The sequence below is a fragment of the Magnolia sinica genome, chromosome 17 (assembly GCF_029962835.1).
Source record: "Magnolia sinica isolate HGM2019 chromosome 17, MsV1, whole genome shotgun sequence".
Classification (NCBI taxonomy): Eukaryota; Viridiplantae; Streptophyta; class Magnoliopsida; order Magnoliales; family Magnoliaceae; genus Magnolia; species Magnolia sinica.
The window spans coordinates 47674767-47701404 of NC_080589.1; the positions used below are offsets into that span (position 1 = coordinate 47674767).

Here is a 26638-nt window from a genome sequence, read left to right on the forward strand (position 1 = left end):
AGTAATCTGGCCAACTAATGTATGAATGGGGCAAGGCCGCATGGATAAGCATATCAAGATTGCAAAAGGACACAGTTAGGCCAGGTGTTGTATTTTGGGAGAGTGTTGGCCGACTAGAGTGGAACAGCCCTGGTATTCAATGGGATTAACCATACGGATTATTGTGATTACTTCCTACATCATTATTCATTCATCCACGATTTTTGTCACATATGAAATACATTGGATTTTACAGTTATTGGAATTTAAAATGTGCATGTGGATACCCTTGCATAGTTTGTATCTATTCATTCATGATTTATTTCGTATGGAATTGCATTGAAATATTCGTTTATCCAGTATTTGATTTTCAGTGATTTAATAAAGATGTTCTATTCGGATTGAATGGGTTTTCAAACTTATGTTGAGATTTTATCATTGGGCTTTGTAATTTACCCTCATAGGATTTTAAATTTCAGTATCGGCATCTTGTTGGGGAGTGTAAGGAGTGGATGGTTAGTTATCTTTATTTTATTTTGTTTAGGTTTAGTTTCCTTTTGAAGTTTCAGAATTATTTGTAAAGGACTTAAAGTAGAAGGTTCATTAAGACTTTGGGGCATGGTGATAATGACATTTTATTTTTTTTAGTTAATGGTTATTTGATTTATTTTATGGAAATGTATATTTGTAGTTTGGTATTATGTGATAGTTTGTGGATTATGGTTTGTGAGCATGTAAACTATAAGTCATGCTCTCAGGTATGGGATTAGGGTCAAGCATACCTGGGTGCTGGATTCGAGGCGTGACATTTTCAGATGTCATTCAGCTTTTAAGATGAAAAGGACAGGGAAATGGGAAAGGAAAAGGAGCATTAAGGCCTGTTTGGGAGCGCAGATTTGGAACCCCCAGGATTCGAAACCCCCTAGATTTGGAATCCTCTCGTTGTGTTTGGCAACTTGGATTCAAAATCCCCTGTAATGCAAAAGTAGATATGCATAGTATATTTACAGGGGTTTGAATTTAATTACTAAATCAACTTTAATATCTCTAATTAGTGTACGTATGTAATGTTTGATACAATGGTTGTAATAAGCCCATTGAAATATATACTTTGCCCGAAAATGATGAAATTCCAAGTCTCAGATGGGCCACAAGCATAGGATCACATCCGAGTGACTAACCAACAATTTTTTACCATTGATTTACAAGGACAATGTTTGGACGGCGCAGATTATCCTATTAAACTAACTATAGTGATGCAGTTGATAATCTGATTGTTTTGGGATGTTTGGACGGTGCAGATTAACCTATTAAAGTAATAATTATAGTGGACCATGTGCCCAATAGATTAGTAGTCTAGTGACACACATGTTACACATGCAACTCTTGGAAGGATTTTTTATGTAATCAAAGCTTCTACCTTGGATTTCAAACCCCCTCTTTGAGAGGATTTGAAACCCCCGGTTACTTTATGGTGCCAAATGACCCCTTAGCTTCACTCATGAGAAAGTAGAGTACAAAGAAGGAATTGTTAAGTCTAACTACTTCGGTGAATTATGGGTGGTGAGGAGTAAAGGCAGTGTTTCATGAATTGATAGTATGGGCAGAAATATAGGCAATATTATCGAAATCAAACTTGGGCGATACGTTATACACATGTATTCACAAAAATTCCCATGTATGAATGAATTATCATCAATACATGACAAACATACCGCAATATACCAGTAAGAAGTCAGTTAAATGCATGCAATGCATCAATCGCTAGTTGTGATATTTCACAAGCATCAATCAATACACACAATGTGTGAAATTCATGCGAAATTATTTTAAAAAAAAAAAAAAATCAAGCAAATTTAGAAAAGCTCTTCTTTTGCCCAAGCTTTTGGTGAGTCTTGCTGTGTTTTAACGACTCCAATCGAGTTCATTTGCATTGAAACATGAATTTGGTGTTAAAATCGCAATCCGAGACAGGTTTTGGCCCGAAACCCAAAAGGTGAGAAAAGTTGATAGAATTTCTTCTTTTTTTTCAACAAATTATCGAAAATATAGAAGAAATCTATATCTATGTATGTATTTCATTTTCATGAATTGATATGGATTTCAAACAAGAAATTTCGATTTTGAAGGTGTTTCTCATCATCATGACAATGCCTATAAATTAGTTAATGGAACTATTCAAGGAGAACACCAGAAAATATAGACCACTCAACCTTCACTATAAGGTAGAAGATGACAATAAGTGGTTTATATCATTGTGGCTGAAAAATGAATATCATAAGAATATAAAAATAAATGAAGTTGTGTATGACGAACGAAAAGAGCACCCAATGTGAAATAGCATATGACAAGTTTGTATCAGTTTCTTTTCTTTCTTTCTTTCTTTTTTTTGTTGGGGGTGGGGGGGTGGGGGGTAAAGGGCAGTTTTGGAACTAGTTTGTATCAGTTACTGACATTAACTGCATAATATAATTATAAGTTTATATATTACTTACTCTCTGTCCAAACATTATTGTGCTTGATGTTTCTGCATGATGTCGTACAGATGGCCAAATTGTTACCACAAGTGAGGTCCTTGCTGATCCTGTATGACAAAATACTAAAGCTAAGATCCAACACATTCCCGAGAAATGGTAGAACAGCAGATATTTAAGGTATCTAACGCTGATTTTAAGGCATTGATGCAGAATAAAAGTTGAAAGGAGAAGTTCCAATTCAACAATGATTTCAATCAGAGATATGGATGAGAAATTGCAATTTTATCAAATCAAGGAAAGGTTAACAAAACTACTACTAGCACTGAATACCATTCCAGAGACAATTGTGCAATAGCTACAGATAAAGCATGTGCGCAACATGAAAGCTACAAATGAAAAGGGCAGAATTTGTAACCTCCAAATGAGTCACGAAGTAGTCTTGTAAGCTTCGATTCTCTTGTAGGAATATGAGGACTGTTTTCAGCTAATGCATTTATACATTTTCCAAGGGAAGTGAGTGAAAGATTAATGAACTTAGCCTCTTCAAACATGTGCCCATCGCTGCCTGCAACATAAAATGTGTCGTGATTGAAAAAATGTAAATGGAGAAGTAAAATTCTAAGAGCATAATCGGAGATCTCATTTACGACCGTTACTGTTACATAACCATTTTGGCATACCATGTTCATCATAAACATGTGGCCCCAACTGAAGAGTGGACCAGACAGTTTTTGTGTCAGCTCATATTCGCAGATAGGGCCAACTTATGCACTCCACAGATGTCCCACTCACTATCCAGGATGGCATGTGTGTTGTGTGTAAAGGTAGATCTACAAAACCTCCTAAATATGATGTGCTGATGGTTTATTTACCACTAACTTCCCGTTAGGACCAAGTCACATGGCGATCAAAATAGAAGATATAATTTCAAAACAAACCTGATTTGTCTATTCTTTCAGATCCTGCTAAATCAACAATCAGCAGCTTGCTTTTCAGAACAACAGGTACACCATCGCCACCAGGTAAATCATTTCCGGTGCTGTTTGCTAAAGTAGAGAGCTCATTTTCAACTTTTCCTTTTGAAGGCTTTTGGATATAGACCTATATATAAAACCAACCCCAAAGACACATTGAGCATTCAGTTTCCTTGCACGGTAGAAAGCATGAAAGATATTTTTATGAACTAAAAGTCTATTAAAAAGTCAAGATATTTGAAATCCCAAACAGGTGCCCACCATAAGAATCGCATGACTACGTGAAGATTCAGTATTCAGCTTTGTATTTGATGCATGGCGGTTTGCTTCACCAATTTGCAGTAGTAGCAGACAGTGGTCGAGATCTCGAACTTTAATTATTGAAACACCAGGTAAGGACACTTCACCAGTCTTAGGGTCCTCAACAATAGGAATATTATTCTTTTCAGGTGCAAGTAAATCTTGTATGGATTCCAAATACAACTGGAGCAACAAAATATAATATTAAAAAAATTGAGTAAACACAACATGGTATTGATCATGAAATAAATGAATCACAAACACTAGAATGAATTATGAAAAAGTGATCCAATAGAAATTGTACATGACATAAGTGTTTGCAAGAAAAAGCTAGCAATGAATTTAGCTGTAATCATCAATTTCACTAATAGTACAAACTACAAAGGCACAACACCGCCATTGTAGGAATAAGTGTTCAACGGGCAAAAATTTTATTATTTCTAAGAGAGGAGGAAAAGTATAGTTTATTAACATCATATTTTTTTTTAGCAGTACACCTTGAAAGAATGACAGGACACATGCTTGGAAACACCTCTATTTGGTAATGCAGGGGCATTTTCACACCGGACTCGAGTGGGGTAGCCCGTGGGATGCAAGGACAAACTCGGGGTGGGTGACCCATGTTATTTGGGGCCCACGGGGGAGGTCTCGTGTTCGAGACTCCGCACCGGGGGTGATTAATGCGCATTTCACATCGGGCTCGAGTGGGGTAGACCGTGGGATGCGGGGACACTAGGGGTGGGCGGCCCATTTGATTTGGGGCCCACAAGGGGGGTTCGGCGGAGATCCTAACCCATGAGACGTGGGGCCTGGGCAATGAGATAAAGGGATTAATTCGCCATACTCTAACAGTTCGAGCTTTTAGAGCAAGTGGTTAATTGTCCTGCATCATCTGGATTTACTTCTTACTGCCAAGGTTTCTAAAGCAAGTTGGAACCAGTGTTGTCATCAACAGAAAGGGTAATAATATAAATAGACATAACAACATAACAGTAAAAAACCAAGTCCCCATGAAAGTTAAAGTGAAAAAGACCACCCTGAGGTCCTATCTAAACCAGTTTCCCCAGTCAAATAAATAAATCTAGATAGCCTCTCTAACTGAAGGTATGACCCTTGATATAGTGGAATGTAGTGTTTCAAATATCAGTATCATATTACGTATCGCATCCTTTGGATACAGATACGTATCCCTTTGGATACAGATACGTATCGGTTATCACACGGGATATCGTTTGTATCTGGTAATTTATTGCACTTTTTAGGAAATATGGGGAAACATTAGGAAAATGGTTGAATTTTTCAATGAAACTTCAGGGATTGTTAGAAAAGACCTTAATACACACTTTTAAATCATAACATCTCAAAACAAAATTACACACAATAGGTTTCCTTTGTATAGGGTCCTAAGTTGTGCGTTGTCTAACTGAACTAATACAGCTATATTCAGATTGAATGCATAACATTTAGAGTGTATGTCATGATCATTTCATCAACCACTCCCAAATACTTCGAAATTAGTCTCAATTGACCGCAGCTGGTTGAAGGGAAATTTCAAAAAAGAAATAATATTTTAATAATTTTTAATTAAAAATGAATTTTATTTTTTGAAAATTGAAAAGGACTTTAACAAATCAGTAGATCAGCCCTCATACATTCTTGATTTCATGTTTGGAGTGCAACATTACAAGCAATTCGGGAGAAATTAGGGAAATTTTGAATTTTCCACAAATCAGACCACCTACACTCAAATTTCAAAATTAGAATGTATGTGATGATCATTTCATCAAATAGTCCTAAATACTTCGAAATTAAAATCAATTGACAGCTAGTTGAAGGAAGATTTCAAAAAAAAAGGAGAACATGAAGAACCAATGGATATAGAAATCAAAGCCCCAACTCCAAAAATTTTCATGCAAAACATGAAGAACTAATGGATTTATAACCATTTGATACTAATTTAACATAATTTCAAAGCGGGGGGGGGGGGGGTTCGAAAACTGAAAATGCTCACCGGATCGAACATGCGAGATATCGGCACGACCTGTGCTTTTTGTATCGCACAGCGGCACAGGTGGGATACAAGATATATCATGGGATGTATCGGCCAATATCGTCGATATTTAAAACATTGGTGGAATGGCAAAACAGAATTCATGTAGGAGACCCTAATTAATTGGAATAAGGCTGAGATAATGATGATGAATCTACATAACCTCTTTCAAAAAGAGTACACACTAAAGACTTGAAACACGAAAAATGTACGTGAGGCTTAATTTCTACCCCTTAAGAATATTGCTTTTGCAATCATATGTACAACCTTCATACAACAGTCACTAAAACTTTGACATGCCTTGCTTTGGAATCGGATTAATCTGCATTTTGACTAGGATTTCCTCAAGACAAAAATACAATGCCCTTGGCACTATAAAATGGTTGGTTCTTAAAATGATCAAAAGAGGGATTAGTCATGTACAACCAATGTTTGTTTCTTTAAACATGGAAAAGGGGTGGGTTTGTGTAACTGTATGCAAGAATAACACTCTAGCCACTAGAATTGATGACCTAAAGATGGTTGATATCGAGGACTTTTATTTCAAATTAAAAATTAAAAAAATTAAAAATAAATAAAAATAAAAATAAAAAGAAGAAGAAGAAGAAGTAAACCAAACTTATCACCGACTAAAGTCCTTTCTTATATTAGATGAAGCTAGATCGAGTAAATCAATTGTTTTGCAAAGAAGCATGGAGAAACATTCTTGATAGCATTGAACAACCACAGAAGCTCTGTTTCTTAAAAACATGGAAAGAGGGTGTGTTCCTATAAAACCATAGAATCTCTAATTTTTAAAAACATCGAAAGAGGAATAGGTCATGTACAACCATAGGATCTCTTTTTGATAAAAACAAGGAAAGAGGTTGGGTTCATGATGTTAGTCATGTCTTTCTGCTCGCCCTGTCTCATGGGCCATATGGTTGGATGGCCGTATTTTTAGGGCCCCTGCCCCCTCTTATATATTGTACATTATTGTGTATTTGTTATGGTCTTTTCCTTTTTTGGCCCTTGGACCCATGTTGGGTATTTCTTATATGTGTAGGGGTATTCCTATATTTTTCTCAGATAATATATAGTCCTTCTTTCCCTTGTGGGAAATATAGGAAAATCTTCATTAACGGGTTATCATGGTATCAGAGAGGGTTACCAAATCTGACTCCAACTAAGATACTCCATCGTAGAACCATCCCATTTTCTTCTCCAGATCTGGCACCCACTACTCCAATAGGCCCTGCTCAGATCCGGCAACCCCTACTCGTATCCGGCAGCTTCTGCTCAAGGTCCGACAGTCCATGCTCTAGATCCGGCACTCCAAATCCGGCACCCTTGCTCAAGGTCTGGCTGCTCCTACTCCAGATTCGGCACTCCTCCGGATCTGGCAGCCCTGCTCAAGATTCAGCTACTCCTCCAAATCCGACACCCCCACTCATGATTTCTCAACCTCTGACTCTAAACACCTACTGTTGTTGCCCTTTCTTTCAGGTGTGTTTGGTGTGATTTTTTCTCTGCTCATGTGCTCCATTTTTATTTGTATGGACAAAGAAACATATCGGTCGATGCCCCTCAGTGTAGTTTTGATGGCACCAACTACAGGTTGTAGTCAATCCATTTCCAGAGTTTCCTTAAAGGTCGAGGGTTGTGGGGACTGGTTGATGGGTCTTTTCTGATCCCTCCTACAAATTTAGAAAAACTAGCCAATTGGGAAATGAAAAATGGGAGAATCGTCACTTGGATTCTCGACTCCGTGGATAAGTTGATCGCTATTGGCCTGACCCCACACCGTACAGCCAAGGCGATGTGGGATCACCTCAAGGTGGTCTATCAAAAGAGTAGCGAAGCCCATCTCTACCGTCTAGAATAGGATCTGGCACATATCCTTGAGGGTGACGAGACCATTCGGGAATTTTATTCAAAGATAGTGGCCATTTAGATGGAAATAGCGATGATGGATCCAGAGTTTTCGCTAATTTCCAGATATTCTAGGCTATGAGAGACCGCACGCATGTTTAACAATACCTTATGAAGCTGAGACCAAAATATGAGCATTGTCGAGCTGCTCTTCTGAATCGTAGTCCCCTTCCTTCTCTAAATGTTGCAATCAACAACCTGTTGGTTGAAGAGCAGCGGCTAAAGGTTCTCTCTACCTTACCTCGGTATTCTGGTTCGTCTAATATGGTATTAGCGACCTCCGCTTCTTCTGGTATTCGTGGCTCGAGCAGTGTGACGTGTCAGGGCTGCAACAAAGTGGGCCATGTGGTATCTCAATATCGCAAGTGGTGTGCTTATTGTCGGCGGACTGGACATGGTATTGTCGATTGCTGGACGAAGGCACATGCTTCCTTCCCAGGACGTGGCCGTGGGCATGGTCGTCGGTGTGGTTGTGGTCAAGCCCTTGCTGCCACTTCTACTCCTTCGATTTCTGAGCCCACCATGATCAACACTGCCAACCCCTCCTCATCCTCACCATTGACTCCCAAGATCCTTCAACAAATAGTGTAGGCCCTTTTCGTTGCGGGTCTGTCAGGTAACTCACACTTTATTCAATGGTTCTTTGACTCTGGTGCTTCAAATCATATGACTGGTGATGCCTCCTATCTTTATGATATCAGACCATATACTAGTACTCAGGTTATTTCAATTGCTTATGGGACTCATTTACCCATCAAGTCTATTGGCTCCTTGACTTTCTCTCCTTGTTCCCATAGGAAGTTTGTTCTTCGTGATGTCTTTCATGTTTCCTCATCTTTCCTCTAATTTGATCTCCGAGGGCCAACCTACCAACAACAATTGTTTAGTCGTGTTTCTTCCTGATTGTTGTTTTGTGCAGAGTCTAGAGATGGGGAAAGTGGTTGGGAAGGGTAGGAGGAGCAGACGGCTATTCATGCTGGATTTTGATCAATCTGTGACACCAGCCAACTATTTTTTTGCACCATTTGATAATGAGATTTCATTGGCAGACCGAAAGCGGAGACTATGGCATTGTCGTCTTGGTCATCCCCATTCGGACCGGTTACTTCATTTATTTTCTTCTGGGATGTTAGATAAATTGAACATTAACAAATTTATTTTGGATCTCTCTCATCCTTCTTGTTTCCTATCGAAAAATAAATGTGCTTCCTTTTCATTAAGGGGTCGTTTGGCACCATGGATTTGGGGGGATTTGAGGGGATTTCAAATCCCCTAGTTGTTTGGCACCATAAAGTAATTGGGGGTTTCAAATCCCCTCAAAGAGGGGGTTTGAAATCCACCGTGAGAGCTTGGATTACCTCTAAAATCCTTCCAAGAGTTGCATGTGTAGCATGTGTGTCACTAGACTATGATTCTATTGGGCACAAGGCCCACTAATGATATCCCAAAACAATTAGATTGTCAATTGTATTACTATAAATACTTTAATATGATGATCAGCACCATCTAAATATTGTCCATGTAAATCAACAGTTAAAAATCATTGGTTAGTCACTCGGACATGATCTTGTGCTTATGGCCCATCCGAGACTTGGAATTTCATCATTTTCGGGCAAAGCATATATTTCAACGGGCTTATTACAACCATTGTGTCAAACATTACATACATCACTAATTAGAGATATTAAAGTTGATTTAGTAATTAAATTCCTTGTAAATATACCATGCATAGCTACTTTTGGATTAAAGTTAATTGCCAATCTAGGGTGCCAAACACAACAGGCATTATCCATCAAACAACTTGTTCTGATACTCCCCAATAAAACAGAGTTGCTGAACGGAAAAATCATTACAATATTGAGACTACGAATACGTCTCTCTGGCCTTCAGAAATTACCTTGATGACTGAAATGGATATTCCTCATTCACTTTGGGCCGAAGTCATGTTACACTCCATGTACTTGATAAATCGCATGCCTACGAAACTTCATGAGAATACCTCTTCCTACTTTGTTCTCTCTGGTTCTTTTGTTGATTACTCTACATTCCGTGTTTTTGGTTATGTCTGTTATGTTCATCTTGCCACACGTGAACGTCCCAAACTTTCACCTAAGTCTATTCGATGCATGTACTTGAAGTTTGGGAAACTCAAAAAGGATTTTGGTGCTAGTCCTATTTCCTGCCGCATTCGAGTGTCTCGTCATCTTGTCTTTCTTGAACATGTTCCATTTCATGCCTCTTCTGTTGTTTCCCTGCACCCACTTTCATCTCCTTGTTTGACCTTTTTTTACAAGCATTTCCTCTGCCTCTCGTGTGTCATCTCGTCCCTTGTAGGTCTACTCTTAGCGGCCAAGACAACTTCCTCCTCTAGCCACTCCCGCTACGTCTCATCCTGCCGATCTGGATCCTCCTTCGGTACGTTGTTCTAGCCGCCCTCATAGGGCTCCCAATCGATTGATCTATTCTATGCCTACCATGTCTTCCACTTAAGATTCCATTTCTATTCCTACCACTTACTCGCAAGCTGCTTCTCAAAGTTGTTAAAGGGAGGCTATGGCTAAGGAACTTAGAGATTTAGCTAACAATCATACATTGGAGCTTGTTCCATGATCTAGTGATCGATAACAAGTGGGTGTCTTCTGTTAAGTTAAAGTCTAATGGCTCTCTGGACCACTACAAGGCAAGGCTCGTTGCCCAAGGATACAAATAGGAGTATGGATTGACTATGAGGAAATTTTCGCTCCCTTGGCCAAGATGAAGATGGTCCGAACCCTTTTTGCGGTTGCCTCCACTCGTGCCTAGCCCATCTCTCAAATGGATGTGCAGATTGCCTTCCTTCATGCGATCTTCTAGAGACCATCTATATGAACTTGCCTTTGGATTCTGGTACGACTTTTGGTGATATGGTTTGCCGCCTGAAGAAGGCGTTGTATGGTCTCAAGCAGGTGCCACGCGTATGGTTCCAGCGCTTTCATGATGTTGTTGTTGGTGCTAGGCTCTCTCAAAGTGGCCATGATCCTTCCTTATTTACTCACACTACCTCTCATGCAATTGTCATTGTTCTAGTGTATGTGGATGACCTTCTATTGACTAGTAGTGATCCTTCTGGAATTACCGAGTTACAGATGATTCTACAATCCTCCTTTCGGATGAAGGATTTAGGACCTCTTTATTGAGAATGCTAGTGTATTGTGTATATGGTTAGTGGCCCCTTTTAGTGTAAGTACATGTGCACACTTCCCTCTTCTCCTGCAGTGTACTATATGCTTTATTATAATAAAATATTATGTGTTAGGGCAAGAAAGCCTAACACATCATCTCTCCCAAACTCTCCTTCTTCCTCTTCTCTCTCTCAATATTCTCATCTCTTCTTCACATTATCATCATCAAATCACTCTCTACTTGGTATCAGAGCTTAGATCCAGGCATTCCGCATCCAACAGATTGAGAGGCGACACGTTACCTTGCTGACGTTAGCATTGTACGGACACATGGACTCCGTTTGAGCTAAAAGTTTAGGGGTTTGATAGATCTTGATTTTAGAAGATTTGTCATAATTTTTTCAGAATTTATTGGACCTCCTTTCATGGTATTTTAGGCAAAATAGAGAAATTCGAAAATTGGACCCATCTTCTATTTTTCTTCGATCTACCTCAAATCGGTAAGCTTTTCTTTGGTTTCTTTCCTCAAGGTGGACCGAAATCTTCCTCCCAAGCTACCCATGGTGGATTTTTTACTTAAGATCAATGTTTAAAAGGTTTTTAACCTCAAACGGACTTGCGGTTGGGCCATTTTTCACTCGGTTAAGGCTATTTTTTACTACGTTTCATGGTATGTTGGTTGTTTGAGGTTTATCTCTTATTATCTTGAAGGATCGAGTGAGATAGAGTTGTTTGAATCAATCTTTCTTGGCGTAGGGGATCTCTTGGCATAGGTTTATCTCTCTTAGACTCTCCTATGGCTGACTAGGGCCCTCATCTCTTGGCATAGGGTCTCTTGAATCCAACCCCTTGCAGATTAACTCCACTAAGTTGAATGGTGACAACTATCTTCAATGGGCACAATCTGTAAAAGTATTTTTAGGAGCCCGTGACAAGTTGTCGTGTATTTTGGATAATCCCCCAAACTCTACAGATGTTACCTACAAGTTTTGGACAAAGGAGAATTATCAAGTTATTGCATGGTTGTTGAATAGTATGGATTCCTCGATTAGCCACTCAGTGATGTTTTTATCCTCGGCTAAAGGTATTTGGGATACGCTTCATGATATGTTCTCGGAATCTTAGAATTTTTAACAGGTATTCCAGCTTATTCAAGAAATTGGTCGGTTCCAACAAAACTCCAGATCCTTAAAAGATTACTATTCGACGCTTCGGCGTATGTGGGATGAGTTGGATATGTATCAGCCTCTTCCTTCCAAATGTAAAGAGGATCATGAACATGCTCATAAGCAGCGGGATGATACTCGTATCATGCAGTTCCTAGCTGGGTTGAGTTCTGATTACCTTCATGTTCGAGATCAGGTTGTTTTGCAGGATCCTCTTCCCCCATTGACGACAGTGTATGCCATGTGTCAGCGTGCTACTGCCTCTACTCTTCCTTCTCATTCATTTGTGCCACCCGAGCGTTCGGCACATCTTACTGGCGATCAGTCCTCTCTTGGTCTTCGGGTACCATCCTTGAGTTTGGGGCGCATTTCTGGCTTTGGTGGTCGCAGTAGAGGCCGTGAGGGAGATCGCAGTCATGGCGGCCATAGTCTTCGTGGTTGTGGTGGTCGTGGACGAGGACGTGATGGTTCCCGCATTTGTTCACATTGTGGTGGAACTAATCACACGGTTGATTATTGCTGGCAGCTACATGGTCGTCCTACGTATGCCACTGCTTCTATTGCATCCACGATTACTTCTAAGACACGGTCTACCACCCCAACAGCTGAGCAGTCTACTTCAGGGGAGTCTCTTATCATTTCTCGGGCTGCATATGATGCCCTTATGCGGCTTCACATTCGTGATATTCCTGAGTCTTCTCACGCAACTTCGGCCCAGTCAGGTACCGCCCTTCTTGCGTCATCCTCTCCTACCTCTTGGGTCATCGACTCTGGAGCTTCCTCCTATATGACTGGTAAGTGTCAATTCTTTTCTTCTTATTCTCCTTCTCCTCACACTCAGAATGTCACAGTCGCAGATGGAACCCAATCTCCCATCTCTGGGATTGGTTCCATCCCTCTCTCTTCTTCCTTGTCTTTGTCCTCAGTCTTGCATGTACCTCGTTTTCCATTAAACTTATTGTCTGTTAGCTCTCTTACTAAATCATTCAATTGTTCCATTACCTTCTTCCCTTCTTATTGTTTGTTTCAGGACCTACAGACGAAGAGTGATTGGTTGGGGGCATGAGCGAGGAGGCGTTTATCTTCTCGATGATACACCCATTGCCGCTTCTAGTACCCTTTCTCTAGATCCAGAGTCCATGACTCGGTGGCATTGCCGCTTAGGCCACCCATCCATTGCTATATTGAGACTTTTGTTTCCCTCCTTACCTGTCACTAAAACATTATATTATGATATTTGTGAATTGTTTAAACATCATCGTGCTACATTTCCTCCTACCTCTTCTGGGAGGAAATCTCAACATTTTCTTCTGGTTCACTCGGATGTCTGGGGACCTGCTCCAGTCATCTCGACTTTTGGATTTAGATATTTTGTTACCTTTATTGATGATTATTCTCGCATGACTTGGATTTATCTTTTGAAATCTAAAAGTGAAGTGTTTGATGCGTTCAAAGTGTTTTATCATGAAGTGTGCACTCAATTTCATTGTTCCATCAAATCCCTCCATTCTAATAATTGGGGGGAGGGAATACATGTATACTGCCTTTCTGTCCTTCTTGCAGGAGCGTGGTATTTTGTCTAGGACGTCATGTGCTCACACACCTCAACAAATGGTATTGCAAAACAAAAGAATCGTCATCTTCTTGAAGTTGCTCGCACTCTTCTGCTTGGTATGCATCTACCTAAACATTTTTGGGGTGATGCTCTTCTCACTGCTACTTTTCTTATTAATCGTATACCATCACGTATTTTGTCTTACAAATCTTTATTTACTACATTGTATCCTCATGATAATTCATTTCCTCTACCACCTAAAGTTTTTGGTTGTACATGCTTTGTTCAAATTTTGGATAGGAGTAATGATAAACTTAGCCCCAGGGCAATTAAATGTGTCTTTCTAGGGTATCCTTGGGGTCAAAAAGGGTATAAATGTTTTGACCCATTGACTCGTAAGAAATATGTCTCTGCTGATGTAACCTTCTTTGAGGATATTTCTTTTTCCTCCGCTCTAGGCCGATCCCTCTGTTATCCTCTGGCGAGTCAAGGGGAGTATAACTCTTCTCCTCTTTCCACTAGTGATCATGGGAAAACTCTTCTCCCCTCTATTCAGCATCCTGTTGGTGATATGGGTGAGCCTAAGCCTCTGCGGGTGTATCATTGTCGAGATAAATCTTCACACGTTCAGCCATCCACCCTTCCGCTCACTTTGGATGTTGGCTCAGGTGACTCTCCTACATCGAGTTTAGATCTTCCCATTGCCTTGCGCAAAGGGTCACAATCTTGTACTCAACACCCATTAGTAATTTCGTTTCATATGATCATCTTTCACCTTCTTTTCGTCGTTTGCAGCTTCCCTTTCATCATAAATTATTCCTAGATCTCTCTCACATGCTCTTCCGAGTCCTGATTGGACAAAGGCGATGATAGAAGAAATGTCTGCTCTTGAGAAGAATCATACTTGGGACCTTGTGGCACTTCCTTTAGGCCATAAACCTGTCGACTGTCGATGGGTTTATACGATCAAGTTTCTTCCAGACGGCTCAATTGATTGTTATAAAGCCTGTCTTGTTGCTAAAGGTTACACACAAACTCATGGTGTGGATTACTTTGAGACATTTTCTCCAATAGCTAAGCTTAATTCGATTCACGTTGTGCTCTCCTTAGCCGTTAATTTATCATGGCCCTTGTTTCAGCTTGATGTTAAGAATGCATTTCTCCATGGGGATCTTACAAAGGAGGTTTACATGCATCAACCTCCTGGCTTTGTTGCTTCTCACAACCCTACACTTGTATGTCGGTTGAAGAAGGCTCTTTATGGACTCAAACAATCCCCACGTGCATGGTTCGAAAATTTTAGTCAGGCTCTCTTGGAGTTTGGCTTTGTTCGTAGTCATGCCGATCATTCTCTCTTTATATGTCGTCGATCAACGGGCATCATGGTTCTCATTGTCTATTGGGATGATATTGTTCTATCCGGTAGTGATTCTGCTAGAATGAGGGAGGTCAAAGATTTTTTTAAGACCAAGTTTGAGATCAAGGATCTTGGTCCTCTTCGCTACTTCCTCGGAATTGAAGTTGCTCGCTCATCATCTAGATTGGTCTTGTCACAACGAAAATATGCGCTTGATCTTCTCATGGAGACTGGCATGTTAGGGTGCAAGCCTGCTACCACTCCCATGGATACTTCACAGAAACTTCGACCAGATGATAGTGCTCTCCTTACTGATCTCGAGATGTATCGACGACTTGTAGACCGGCTTATTTACCTGACTATTACTAAACCAGATCTCTCATTTGCAGTGCCAATTCATACAAGCTCCCCGTACTTCCCATCTCACGGCTGTCTACCGCATACTTCAGTATTTAAAATCAGCCCGGGGTCTTGGCCTCCGCTTTCAATTGCATGGTCATCTTCATCTTTCTGGCTATTCCGATGCTAATTGTGCAGGTAGTACTTTTGATCGCCACTCTACATCCGGCTTCTGTACCTTCCTAGGTGGCAATCTTATAACCTGGAAGAGCAAAAAGCAGCCAATTGTTGCCCGGTCCTCGGCTGAAGCAGAATATCGTGCTATGGCTCATGCGACGTGTGAACTCGTGTGGCTTTGCAACCTTCTTGAAGAACTTGGCTATCCTCCTTCGGATGTTGTTCCTCTTCACTGTGACAACCAAGCAGTCATCCATATTGCTCGTAACCCAATTTTCCACGAGCGAACCACGCATATTGAGGTCGACTGTCGCTTTATTCGGAAGAAAGTCCCTTCTAAGGAAATCGTCACTCCTTTTGATAGATCTGGGGATCAACTTGCTGATGTTCTTACAAAGTCTTTGAGTCAAGATGCTCTTCATCATGTTCGTGACAAGTTGGGCATGATCAACATCTATGCTCCAACTTGAGGGGGAGTATAGAGAATGCTAGTATATTGTGTATATGGTTAGTGGCCCCTTTTAGTTTAAGTGCATGTGCACACTTCCCTCTTCTCCTGCAATGTACTATATGCTTTATTATAATAAAATATTATGTGTTAGGGCAAGAAAGCCTAACACATCATCTATCCCAAACTCTCCTTCTTCTTCTTCTCTCTCTCAATATTCTCATCTCTTCTTCACATTATCATTATCAAATCATTCTCTACTCTCTTACCTACTTCCTCAGCCTTGAGGTCTCTCGATTTGACCATGAGATCCTTGTCAACCAGCGCAAGTATACCATGGACCTCATTGCTTTGGCTCAATTGACAGATCAGAAGTTTGTTCAGACCCCTCTAGAGCTGAATGTTCAGTATGGCCATGATGATGGTGACTTACTAGAGCAGCCTACTCTTTACCGTCGCTTGGTAGGGAGTTCAGTATATTGATGATGACTCATCCCGACAATTCCTATTTGTCCAAGTTGGCAGTCAATTTGTTTCTACGCTCCGGACCCTCCATATGATCGTTGTCCTTTGGATTATCCGATACTTGCGTGGGACTATGGACTGGTCTATGTTCTTCTCCTCCAGCTCTCCTCTGGACCTTTGAGATTATTTTGACGTTGATTGGGCTGAATGTGTTGTCACCCACCGTTCCACTACTGGTTATTGTGTTTTTCTTGGATCCTCCCTTATTTCTTGGAAGTGAAAGAAGCAAGCCATAGTTTCTAAGTCCAGTATCAAGGCCGAATATCACGCGATGCCTGCTACATGTAGTGAGATTGTATGGCTTCATGGGCTTCTCGGTGATCTGGGGCTTCACCTTCAATCGCCGACTCCTCTCCATGTGGATAACCTCAGTGCAGTCCAACTTGCTTCCAACCCTGTCTTTCTTGAGAGGACGAAACACATAGAGGTTCAGTGTCACTTCATCTGAGAGAAATATCAGTCTAGTATCATTTCTCTCCCCAATGTGGCGTCCCAGGATTGAATAGTTGACATTCTTACTAAGACACTACCTTTTGCATGACATTGCTTCCTTGTTAGCAAATTGTTGTTTCTAAATGACCCGCATCAGTTTTTTTTTTTTTTTTTTTTTTTTTGGGGGGGGGGGGGGGTTAGTCATGTCTTTATGCTCGCCCTGTCTCAGGGGCAGTATAGTTGGATGGTCGTAGTTGTGGCCTTGTGGGGCCCCTACCCGCTCTTGTATATTGCACATTATTGTGTATTTGTTATGGTCTTTTCCTTTTTTGGCCCCTAGACCCATGTTGGGTCTTTCTTATATGTGTAGGGGTATTCTTGTATTTTTCTCAAATAATATATAGTCAGTCCATCTTTCCCTTGTGGGAAATATAGGGACATCTTCATCAACGGGTTATCACATGAAATGTATGCATGAATGACACTCTGGAATTAATGGCCTCAAGATTGTTGATATCAAGGACCTTCAGAAAAAAGGAAATCAAGGATATTGCCAGTCTAAAGTACTTTCTTGGATCAGATGTACCTAGAACAAGTAAAGCAATTGTCTTCTAAGGTGTTATTTGGAGTGAGGGATTTGGGGCAAGGATGAAATCCACGAATTTAAACCTCCCTATTTATTTTTGGTTGGGCACTTCCCAAATCCACAACTCCATAACTCCATGGGTTTGGGGCAAATCCAAATTCCCAAAAGACTTGGCAACTCCTCAAAATGAGGGACTTTTTAAAGCAAAAAAAAAAAAGTAATCCTTGGTAATAAATGCTCTAACATTACAATTAATGCTTTCCAAATCCAAGGATTTGTAATTTAATTACCAAACAGTGGACTTTGAGATTTGCCAAATCCAAATCCATGAATTTCACGAGTTCATCGAGTTACCAAATTCACATTATCAATTCCTTGATCCCGAACAGGGCCTAAAGAAAGCAAGGAGAACCATACTTGATAACAATGTCATCTTGAGATCGGATGCCCGTCTAATGTAGCTTATATGGTTGGAGTTAGCAGATTCATGCATGAAACCACAAAGTTATATTACCCGAGTACAAGTATGGGTATTGAGTATGGAAAGGATCAGTTTCGGTCCTCGAAATCCAAATTCTTAGATGCAGGTGTGGGAGGATTGGTCGCTTCCTATAAGTATAATTACGTCTTTAAAAAACTTCTCCAAAAATACCAAAAGCTGAGATTGTTGCCCAATTGGCACAGTTCACTACAAATTCTAAACAACTGAAAACTCTATAATCAAAATCCCAGTAAGTACAAATTCCAAGTCTTGGAAAGCACTTGAAAAGAGAATTGTCACATGTGATTGCACTACTGCAAGTTCAAGCTCAATAATCTTGCATTATTACACTTCACTAACCTTCTCCAATAAGAACATATGAAAAAGCAAGCAAACGATCACATCAACATTAGACTTGCTAGTACACCAAGCAAATTACTGGGGTACTCCAGTTTTTTTATGGGATCCAAACACCATAGCCAAAAAGTCGATTTGGTCAGTGCACAGAACCCTCCATATATTAAATCACCTAAGAAAGGCATATTTCTATCACTTGATAAGAAAGCCTATACTAAAAGAAATGGCTCGATCCAATAACTATAGAAAGTCAACCATTGCGCTCTGTGCATTTATTAGAAGCAACGTATCCACATGGAAGTCGAACAATGAGAGTCAAGATCAAGCCACGAAGGTAAGAGGATGATAGTCGATAACTACCTCCACAACATGAGTTAACACAGTTAAAATTACCATTCATCAAGAAGGATAGTATAGCATGTTATTATGTTTCGCAATAGACAGTGCAATCCACATTGCAACCATTCCATGAAAGACCAAAGATAAAAGTGGAGTGGTAAGATGTGCATGAAAAGGAACTATTTGATAAATAATAGAGTAGATCAAAGAGGCGAGAGTGAAAGAAAGATTCAAATCTTTCTAGTGACAACTCGACCGCAACTGATTTCTACTCTCCAGCTTCAAAGAGGCTTATTATTTATTAAGGGGTAGTGTTGTGATTCTTGTTATGCTTTCCACATTACAAAGGGTTGATTAGGTTTCTTTGGTTGTTTGACTTCACTAGGAGTAGATCTATTATTTTTCATTTTTATTCACTCATTCATATGTAACTTCCAAACTAAACTTTAGTGATGAAAATTGAATCTTTTGTCTAATAACCAATTTTCACCAAGTCTAAAGGAAATGCTTCATCATTCCAAACTGGAGTTACATTTCACGAAGGATCACCCATTAAAGAAAGGTGACTGGTAACCACCAGTATGACAACATCCACAGTTGGATCCTGCAATGTGGTCGCTTTCCTTGGAGGTACTGAGCCCCACTTCAAGAGAATATGCCGCTTTAGTGTTGGGGTTGTCAATGGGGTATATGGATCAGATGTCACCAATATCTAAACTCAACTAAGAGAATAAGATTTGGGTCCCATCAGATTCAGATACCAGTATGATACATGAGATGCCATATCTGAATCCAAGAATATTAGAGGATCCAATCAGGTGGATCTGACCTTCAATCACGATTACCAACATGCATTTGGACCCATAATTGAGTTCGGATCCAAAATAAGCTGGAAATCGGGTTCAGATCCAACATTTATCATACCTTCTTTTTGTCGTGAAGAAGAACAAAAGACGGACTAGTGTAAGGAGAAAAGAAGGAAGAAGAGGAAAGGACAGAGAGGGGAGAGAGAGAGAGAGAGAGAGATTTATGGCAATAGTCTCGAGCTAGGTGGAGAGATTGAAAAGGAGATGTTGCCCATAGAATTCAAGCTAGGTGGAAGGGGTCCTTACTCTTGCTCGGGTGGAAGACTCTCAGGAGTTTCAACACCTGGTCAATGGTTCGAGTACCCATAGGTGGTGAAATCCCACTACGGCGTAAAAGTGTGGGGGTGTGTGTGTGCGTGTGTGTGAAAAAAAAAAAAAGCTAGGTGGAAGAAATGGAGATGTGCCTCAGGAGTTTTAGTGATCGTTGTGTACCACTCAAACAGAAAGGGAATTTTTATAGGACAGTTATAAGAATAGCCATGGTTTATGGGACAAAATGATGGGCAGTTAAGGATCAACAAGTCAATAGGATGAGTGTAGCTGCTGAAATGAGGATGTTGAGATGGATGAGTGGCAAGACGAGGAAGGATAGAATTAGAAATGAATGCATTCAAGGGAACCTACGAGTAGCACCAAGAGGACATAAGATGAAGGAAAGTAGAGTAGTAGACTTAAGATGGTTTGGAAATGTGCCACGGAGACCAAGAACTACGCCGGTTAGAAGTGAGTTGGTATAAGTTGAAGGCTCTGAAAGGGCAAGGGGCCCAAAAGGAAGTGGATAGAGGTAATAAGAAAAGACTTGACTTGACGATCAATGGTCTGACTAAAGGTCTGGCCCTTAACATAGTCACATCGCGGAATGGGATCCATGTAGCCAAACCCAATTAATTGGGATAAGGTATAGATGATGATGAGCCTCAAGGGACTAACAGATACTTTATAACTAATAAAGGAGCATAGAATCATGGATACACAAAAGAGATACACATCCATATACAAATAAGATCTCTCTCTGCACTCCCCCTTAAGGTGGAGCACAAATATCAATCACGCCCAACTTGTAGCACATGCAATGTAGTTGATGACAACCGATTCCCTTGGTTAAAAAATCAATAAGTTGATCATTTGATTTCTGATATTAAATGCAAACTTTTTTCGAGGCCACTTTTTCTCAAATGAAGTGGCATTGAACCTTGATATGTTTGATACGCTTATGATAGACTGGATTAGAAGAGTGTGAATGGCAGCTAAATTGTCACAGTGAAGAGTCATTGCAAAAGGGACATGAAGGCCTAACTCTATAAGGTCTTCAACCAGAGAAGCTCACATACACTATGAGCCATGGCCCGAGACTCCACTTCAGCAATTGAGCATGCCACAATAGATTGACTCTTACTTTTCCAGGTAACTAGGTTGTCACCGACTAGAGTACAATAACCAGAAGTAGATCGACGATTAGATGAAGATGCAGACCAATCTGCGACAATATAGGCCTCATTTTGAAGATGACCATGTTGAGAATAAAGAACACCTTGACCTAGAGAATCTTCTAGAAATTTCAAGATACAATACGCAACATCAAGATAACATGTCCGAGGAGCATGCATAAACTAGCTCACCACACTAATGGCATATGCAATATCAAGATGTCTACTAATAAGATTGATAAGTTCGCCCACCAAATGTTGATACATTCCAACATCTGGTAGTCACCACTATCAAGCTGAAGACAATGACTCAACTTGATAGAAGTATCCAAAAGCGAGCACCAAGAAGACCATTGTCCCATAGAAGATCAAGAGTATACTTCCTTTGTTAGATAACAATGTCATGTCAAGATCTAGCCACTTCAATGCCCAAAAAATAGCGAAGGGGTCCAAAATTCTCAATATCAAACTCCTCGCTAAAAAACAATTTCAAAGACTTCATCGCAATTCGCATCAATATCATCACCTGGGACAACAATATCATCAACATACACTGATAATGGTGAGGCCAACAGTATGTTTGAAGAAAAGGATATGATTGTCATTACTCCGAATGTACCCAAACTTCAACAGAGCATCACTGAAATGCTCAAACGACACGCCCAAAGATTGCTTCAACCCATAAATACCCTCGTGAAGCTTACTAACAAACTCTTTCCCAACAGGGAAGAAAGCCTAGAGGAAGAACCATGTAAACTTCTTCTTAGATATCCCCATATAGAAAGGCAACTTTTTATATTGAGTGGGTTAAGGGGCCATAAGAGATTTGCAACCAAGGAGAGCAACACATGCACAGAGTTCAACTTAGCGACTAGAGCAAAGGTCTCATGGAAATTGAGCCATGAGTTTTACATAGCAACTGAAATCATCGACTATTAGATCCATGTTTCAACAATTCAGTAGAATTCTTGGAATCAATTACCCGTCAGAAAATACAAAAGTAGAACAGAATCTTCTAAATCACACGCTACATGATCAGCCATGGCTAAGCCCAGCCAACTGTAACAATGCGAAGAAGAAGTCGAGCTAGATGCTGTTCATGGGCTAACCATCCATTTCCAAATGCCTTATGGAATTTTTCATTTTCAGAGATATTTATAAATTGAGATAAAGCCCTTTCAATAAGAATCTGCACTACTATATGTGCAGTTTGAAATGCATAAATGATAAATTTCATATACCTGCAAATAGGAGATTGCCACAGTATCCGAAGCAGGAGAGGTGCCAGCAATTATATCCTCTAAAGCTCTAACCATAATTCCCCGTTCAGATGGATCGTCTTTGCCTAGTCGACCCACAGTATAAGTTTTCCCAGTACCTGTTTGACCGTAAGCCATCACTGTCCCGTTATACCCATCTAATACACTCTGCAAAAGTATATCAAATGGACGATATATGTTTAACATGGCCATCCTAACATGAACCTGGGGTAAATATATCATGCTTAATTCAAAATGACCACATGAAGAACCACGGAAACAGAATGTAACTATTCTAAAATGAGAATTCCACAATTACAAGCAGATCGGAATTTCCCTACCGTTCATCAATCAGAATCAGGACTAAAAATTCAAGTAACAAAGGCTTTTTGCTTGTGAAGTATATCTTGCTCCTGAATCACTTACCTCCACTACAGGTTTTGCAACTGCCTCATAAACACGCTTCTGAGAAGCACTTTCTGTAAAGACCTCATCGAACTTGAATGCTTCAGAGCTCCAATTGTTCTTCTTTAATTTAAGCCGGTTCAACTAGCAAAAGATTAAAGAACAATCAATACATTAAAGTTGTGAATTTCCACAGCAGCTCTAATTGAGAATAAGGTTGGAAGAATGCATGTGCGGAGAAAAAAAAAAACCTTATTTGCAAATTCTAAACATGTTTTATATTGCAAGGACATAATGTGGTATTTGCATCTAAGTGAAAAACCAATCACCTCTGGCTGTACTTCAACACAATCAGCAAAATCAGCATCAGACGAGAGATCTTCTGCATTCCTTGGTCGAAGCCTGACAGCTACTCGAACTCTTCCCGGATCTGTGGTAAGAGAACCAAACTATCAAGTCCAAAATCTGAGAATTAAATTTCACTTATCCAACTTCCACCATTTTTAAAATGATAGCATCAATACATACATACATAAATGTACTATATATGTATACGCACAGAAATGTGTGTGTATTTGTATTGATGGATGTATGTGTGTGTACGCAAATGTGTATGCATGTATGTATGTATGTATTAATTAGCAGCATTCACTAGATGGATGAGATTATCATGCTACATTACTAGACTGTCAAGCATTTATAATGTTATGTAGCTTTGTCGAGCCACATGAAATCATCCTACATATGCAAGCATCATGGACAACAGGACATACAATGTTTAATCAATTGAAATTTGTAATTGAATACGTTATGATAAACAGTCGGCTCTTCAAAAGAAGCAACTAGTTCCTCATGCCATGAGAGTGATAAAGACATCACCCGGAGAGTGATATGACATCCCAAGGTTGTGATGTGATATCAACGAACATCTTAGCATCATAAACACATCCACTCCATTTTCATGCAATCGTATCGGGTTCACCTCCAATCCATCTGGAAGACATTTGAGGCTTACCTAGGCACATCTGAAAGGCTTTCTAACCTTCACTCCACAACATGGAGTTGTCATGGATGATTGTCAATCTAAATCATTCAAAACACAACCTATAGCAAATGATCACTCACAACAAAGGACAAACTTCCCAAATGCCTACACATCTCGATATCATCATGATTAGTCTTCTAATACAATGCACAGTTGAACACTTGGTATTGGTTTGGCTACTTTTCCTACATGCTTCTCATCATCGTCATCTAAGCATTATCCCAACCAGTGTTTTAAATAGCCACACTATGTAGCGTGTGCTTACACTACGTAGCGTAACTTAGCCTTAATGCTATTTAGCTCATGAAAATAGCTTAAGTCGCATGTAGCCTACGCAACATGATAATTTGCATACACTACACACTACATAAACTATGCTTCACTCTACATAACTTACATTACAAGTTATTTTCACTACAACAGTAAAAACAATTAATTTTTTCAATCATTTGTTACATTTTTTCTATTTTCAATAAAAATTATTTAATCTTTTCAATGATTTTAGTAAAATAATATAAGTAACAGTATTAAATCAGTTTCACTGCTCTTTCTCTACCTTTATACTTAATCATTGCCCTTTCCTATTACTTTAGGTAGCGTTTGGATGCACCATTGTACTAAATGTCATGAAATTTTGTTAAATTTCATTATTAATCAGCCTAGTTTGGTGCGGAATATCATGAATTGGTGCAACCAAGCACAACCTTGATTAGAAATCTAGAAGTAGCGTGGAGCTGACGCTACATGCTATGAATTGAAGTGACAAAGTTTTAGATGTTAGTAATCCTAAGGCCCTGTTTGGTAGATGCTAAAAACGAGTTCACCTCACTTTAGCTAACAGTAAATTCATGTTAGAAATGCTGATCTCTAATACATAATGAGTTCATGGTAGTAGTAATTATATATTAGAGATTAATATCTCTAATACATAATTACTACTTAACTAAAATGAGATGAACTCATTTTTAGACATCTACCAAACAGGGCCTAAGGGTGTGTTGAGATGCTCAGTCTGACCAAATTGTGATAAGAGATGTAAATTTCAATAGAGGAAATGTCAACAATAAGGTGGGGCCATTCTCATTCCAACCAAGGCTACCCCAAATTGCAACTTCATGTGTTACAAGTTGGAGTGGTAATGATCTGAATTGCTACCCGTGGATGGCTTCATATCAGCCATTTCTTTTGTATCAACGGGACATATTGCAATTCATTTCAATAGAGCATCCAAATACGCCCACCAATACATTGCGAAATCAAATACTTAAAAACACATGTGCAAAAGCAGAGAGGGGAAAGAAGGTGAGATTAAAAAAATAATAATAATAATAATAATAAAAAGTGGAATTATGTAATGCCCAATCGGCGTCTGTCCACAGTAAAAGCAGATTTTCAATTCTAAAAAGCCCAGCTCATTTCCCACCGTGGATGGACTGCACCCCGAAAATGTCCTTTGCCAGGGAAATCTTAACTTTCTGCCAGGCTATAGGAGAGCATCAAGGGAAGCACGTGATGGATAGATTGGATGTACCATACACATTACGGTGGGGCCCACATATCATGAGTGTATATCAACCACTGTGTTCTAATATGTATAATGCCTTTTTAGCTATAAAGACTTCACCTGTAATTTGAAACTTGGCTTTTTGCCAGGTTTCAGATTACAGCTAAAAGCTGTAATCTGTTTACAGCCTGTAAAGCCTTTACAGGCAAATTACATGCATCCAAAACAGCACCTGTAATCTGATTACCTCTAATCCCTTTACAACTTAAGGACTTGACAGGCATCCAAACGACCCCTACAGATTAATGTCTCAGAAGCAAATTCAACTGAAAAGAAGGCCAACGATTGGCCGCTGCGATCATCCAATCTGGGAGATCTTCAGGGCACAGTCCATCCACAAGTAAATGCAATGGACGGACGGACTCGATTACAGAACCACGGGCCAAAAGCCACGTATGTCATCGAAAGACAGAAGTCGCAAAGAAACTACCTGCATCGTCTTCGTTGTGGGTGTTGAAGTGGGAAGAAGGTCTGGAAGCTGACAAGACGGAGCGTCTGGTGGAAGCGGGCCTCGAAGATCGCGGCCTCGAGGCAGATGATGATGGCTGGGGAGGAGGGATTGGTCTTTCGGAACGGTGGGAAGATCTGAAAGCAGAATTCGACGCCATTTCCCGCCAAAAAACCGACAGAGATGAAACTGATAGAGAGAAGAGGGAGGAAAAGTGTTGTTGAGAAGGAGGAGAGGAGAACGAGAGACGAGAGAAACAGAGAATAGAAGAAGATTGTTGTGCATGTCTGTCTCTTTTATTACAAAATCAGGAGAGAGTTGAGGCCGGCACGATGTCCCCCCTCCCGTTAGAATTTTGAAAGAGATTTTTAACGCGACTTGCTGGAGTGGGTGCAGGAACTCGGATTCGGTACTGACCCCTCCAGTACCGACGTCGGTGCTGGAAACGCTCCGTGGGTCCCATCATAATATATGTGTTGTATGCAGCCGTCCATCCATTTTTTCAGCTCATTTTAGGCAATAATCCAGAAAATGAGGCAAATAAAAATCTCTCGTGGACCACAGGACAGGAAACAGTAATGATTGAACGGCCACCATTAAAAAATTCTAAGGCCCACTGTAACGTTGATTTTCCATCCAACCTGTAAATCAGACTTGGACGAAGGTAAAACACCATTATCAGCTCCAACCAAAACTTCTGTGGCCTCTAACAAGTTTTTAATGATGGGCGTTCAATCACCACTGTTTCCCATGGTGTGGTCCACCTGAGATTTGGATCTACCTATTTTTCGGCTTTTGTGAAAATGAGCTGGAAAATGGATGGACGGCATGGATAAAGCACGTATTTCATGGTGGGCCCAAGGAGCATTTCCAGAACCGACATGGTTTCAGTAGAGTCAGTTCCGAGTCTGGTCGGAGAATCCAAAGTTAAATCTCCCCATCTCCGTGTGTCCCACCACACGATGCTTGTGTTACGGCGAATCTATCCATCCATTCGCCAACTCATTTAG

At 40.1% G+C, this 26638-nt stretch overlaps 1 protein-coding gene across 4 annotated transcripts in view; it reads right to left on the bottom strand.

Annotated features, from left to right (window-relative positions):
* The window catches only part of LOC131230990 (kinesin-like protein KIN-UA), an 89358-nt gene extending 63369 nt beyond the window's left edge, over positions 1-25989 (bottom strand). For 2 of the 4 annotated variants that reach the window (XM_058227034.1, XM_058227033.1), the window contains exons 1-8: positions 25611-25988; positions 22901-23001; positions 22593-22715; positions 22149-22334; positions 3692-3913; positions 3395-3557; positions 2872-3021; positions 2475-2563 (exon numbers count right to left, since the gene is read on the bottom strand). In XM_058227034.1, coding sequence (XP_058083017.1) covers positions 2475-2563; positions 2872-3021; positions 3395-3557; positions 3692-3913; positions 22149-22334; positions 22593-22715; positions 22901-23001; positions 25611-25788 — 1212 coding nt within the window. In that variant the 5' untranslated portion in view covers positions 25789-25988. Of the gene's footprint in view, positions 1-2474; positions 2564-2871; positions 3022-3394; positions 3558-3691; positions 3914-22148; positions 22335-22592; positions 22716-22900; positions 23002-25610 lie in introns of those variants that run through there. The other 2 variants (XM_058227035.1, XM_058227036.1) reach the window with 2 other exon arrangements.
* Between the last annotated feature and the right edge of the window lie 649 nt (positions 25990-26638).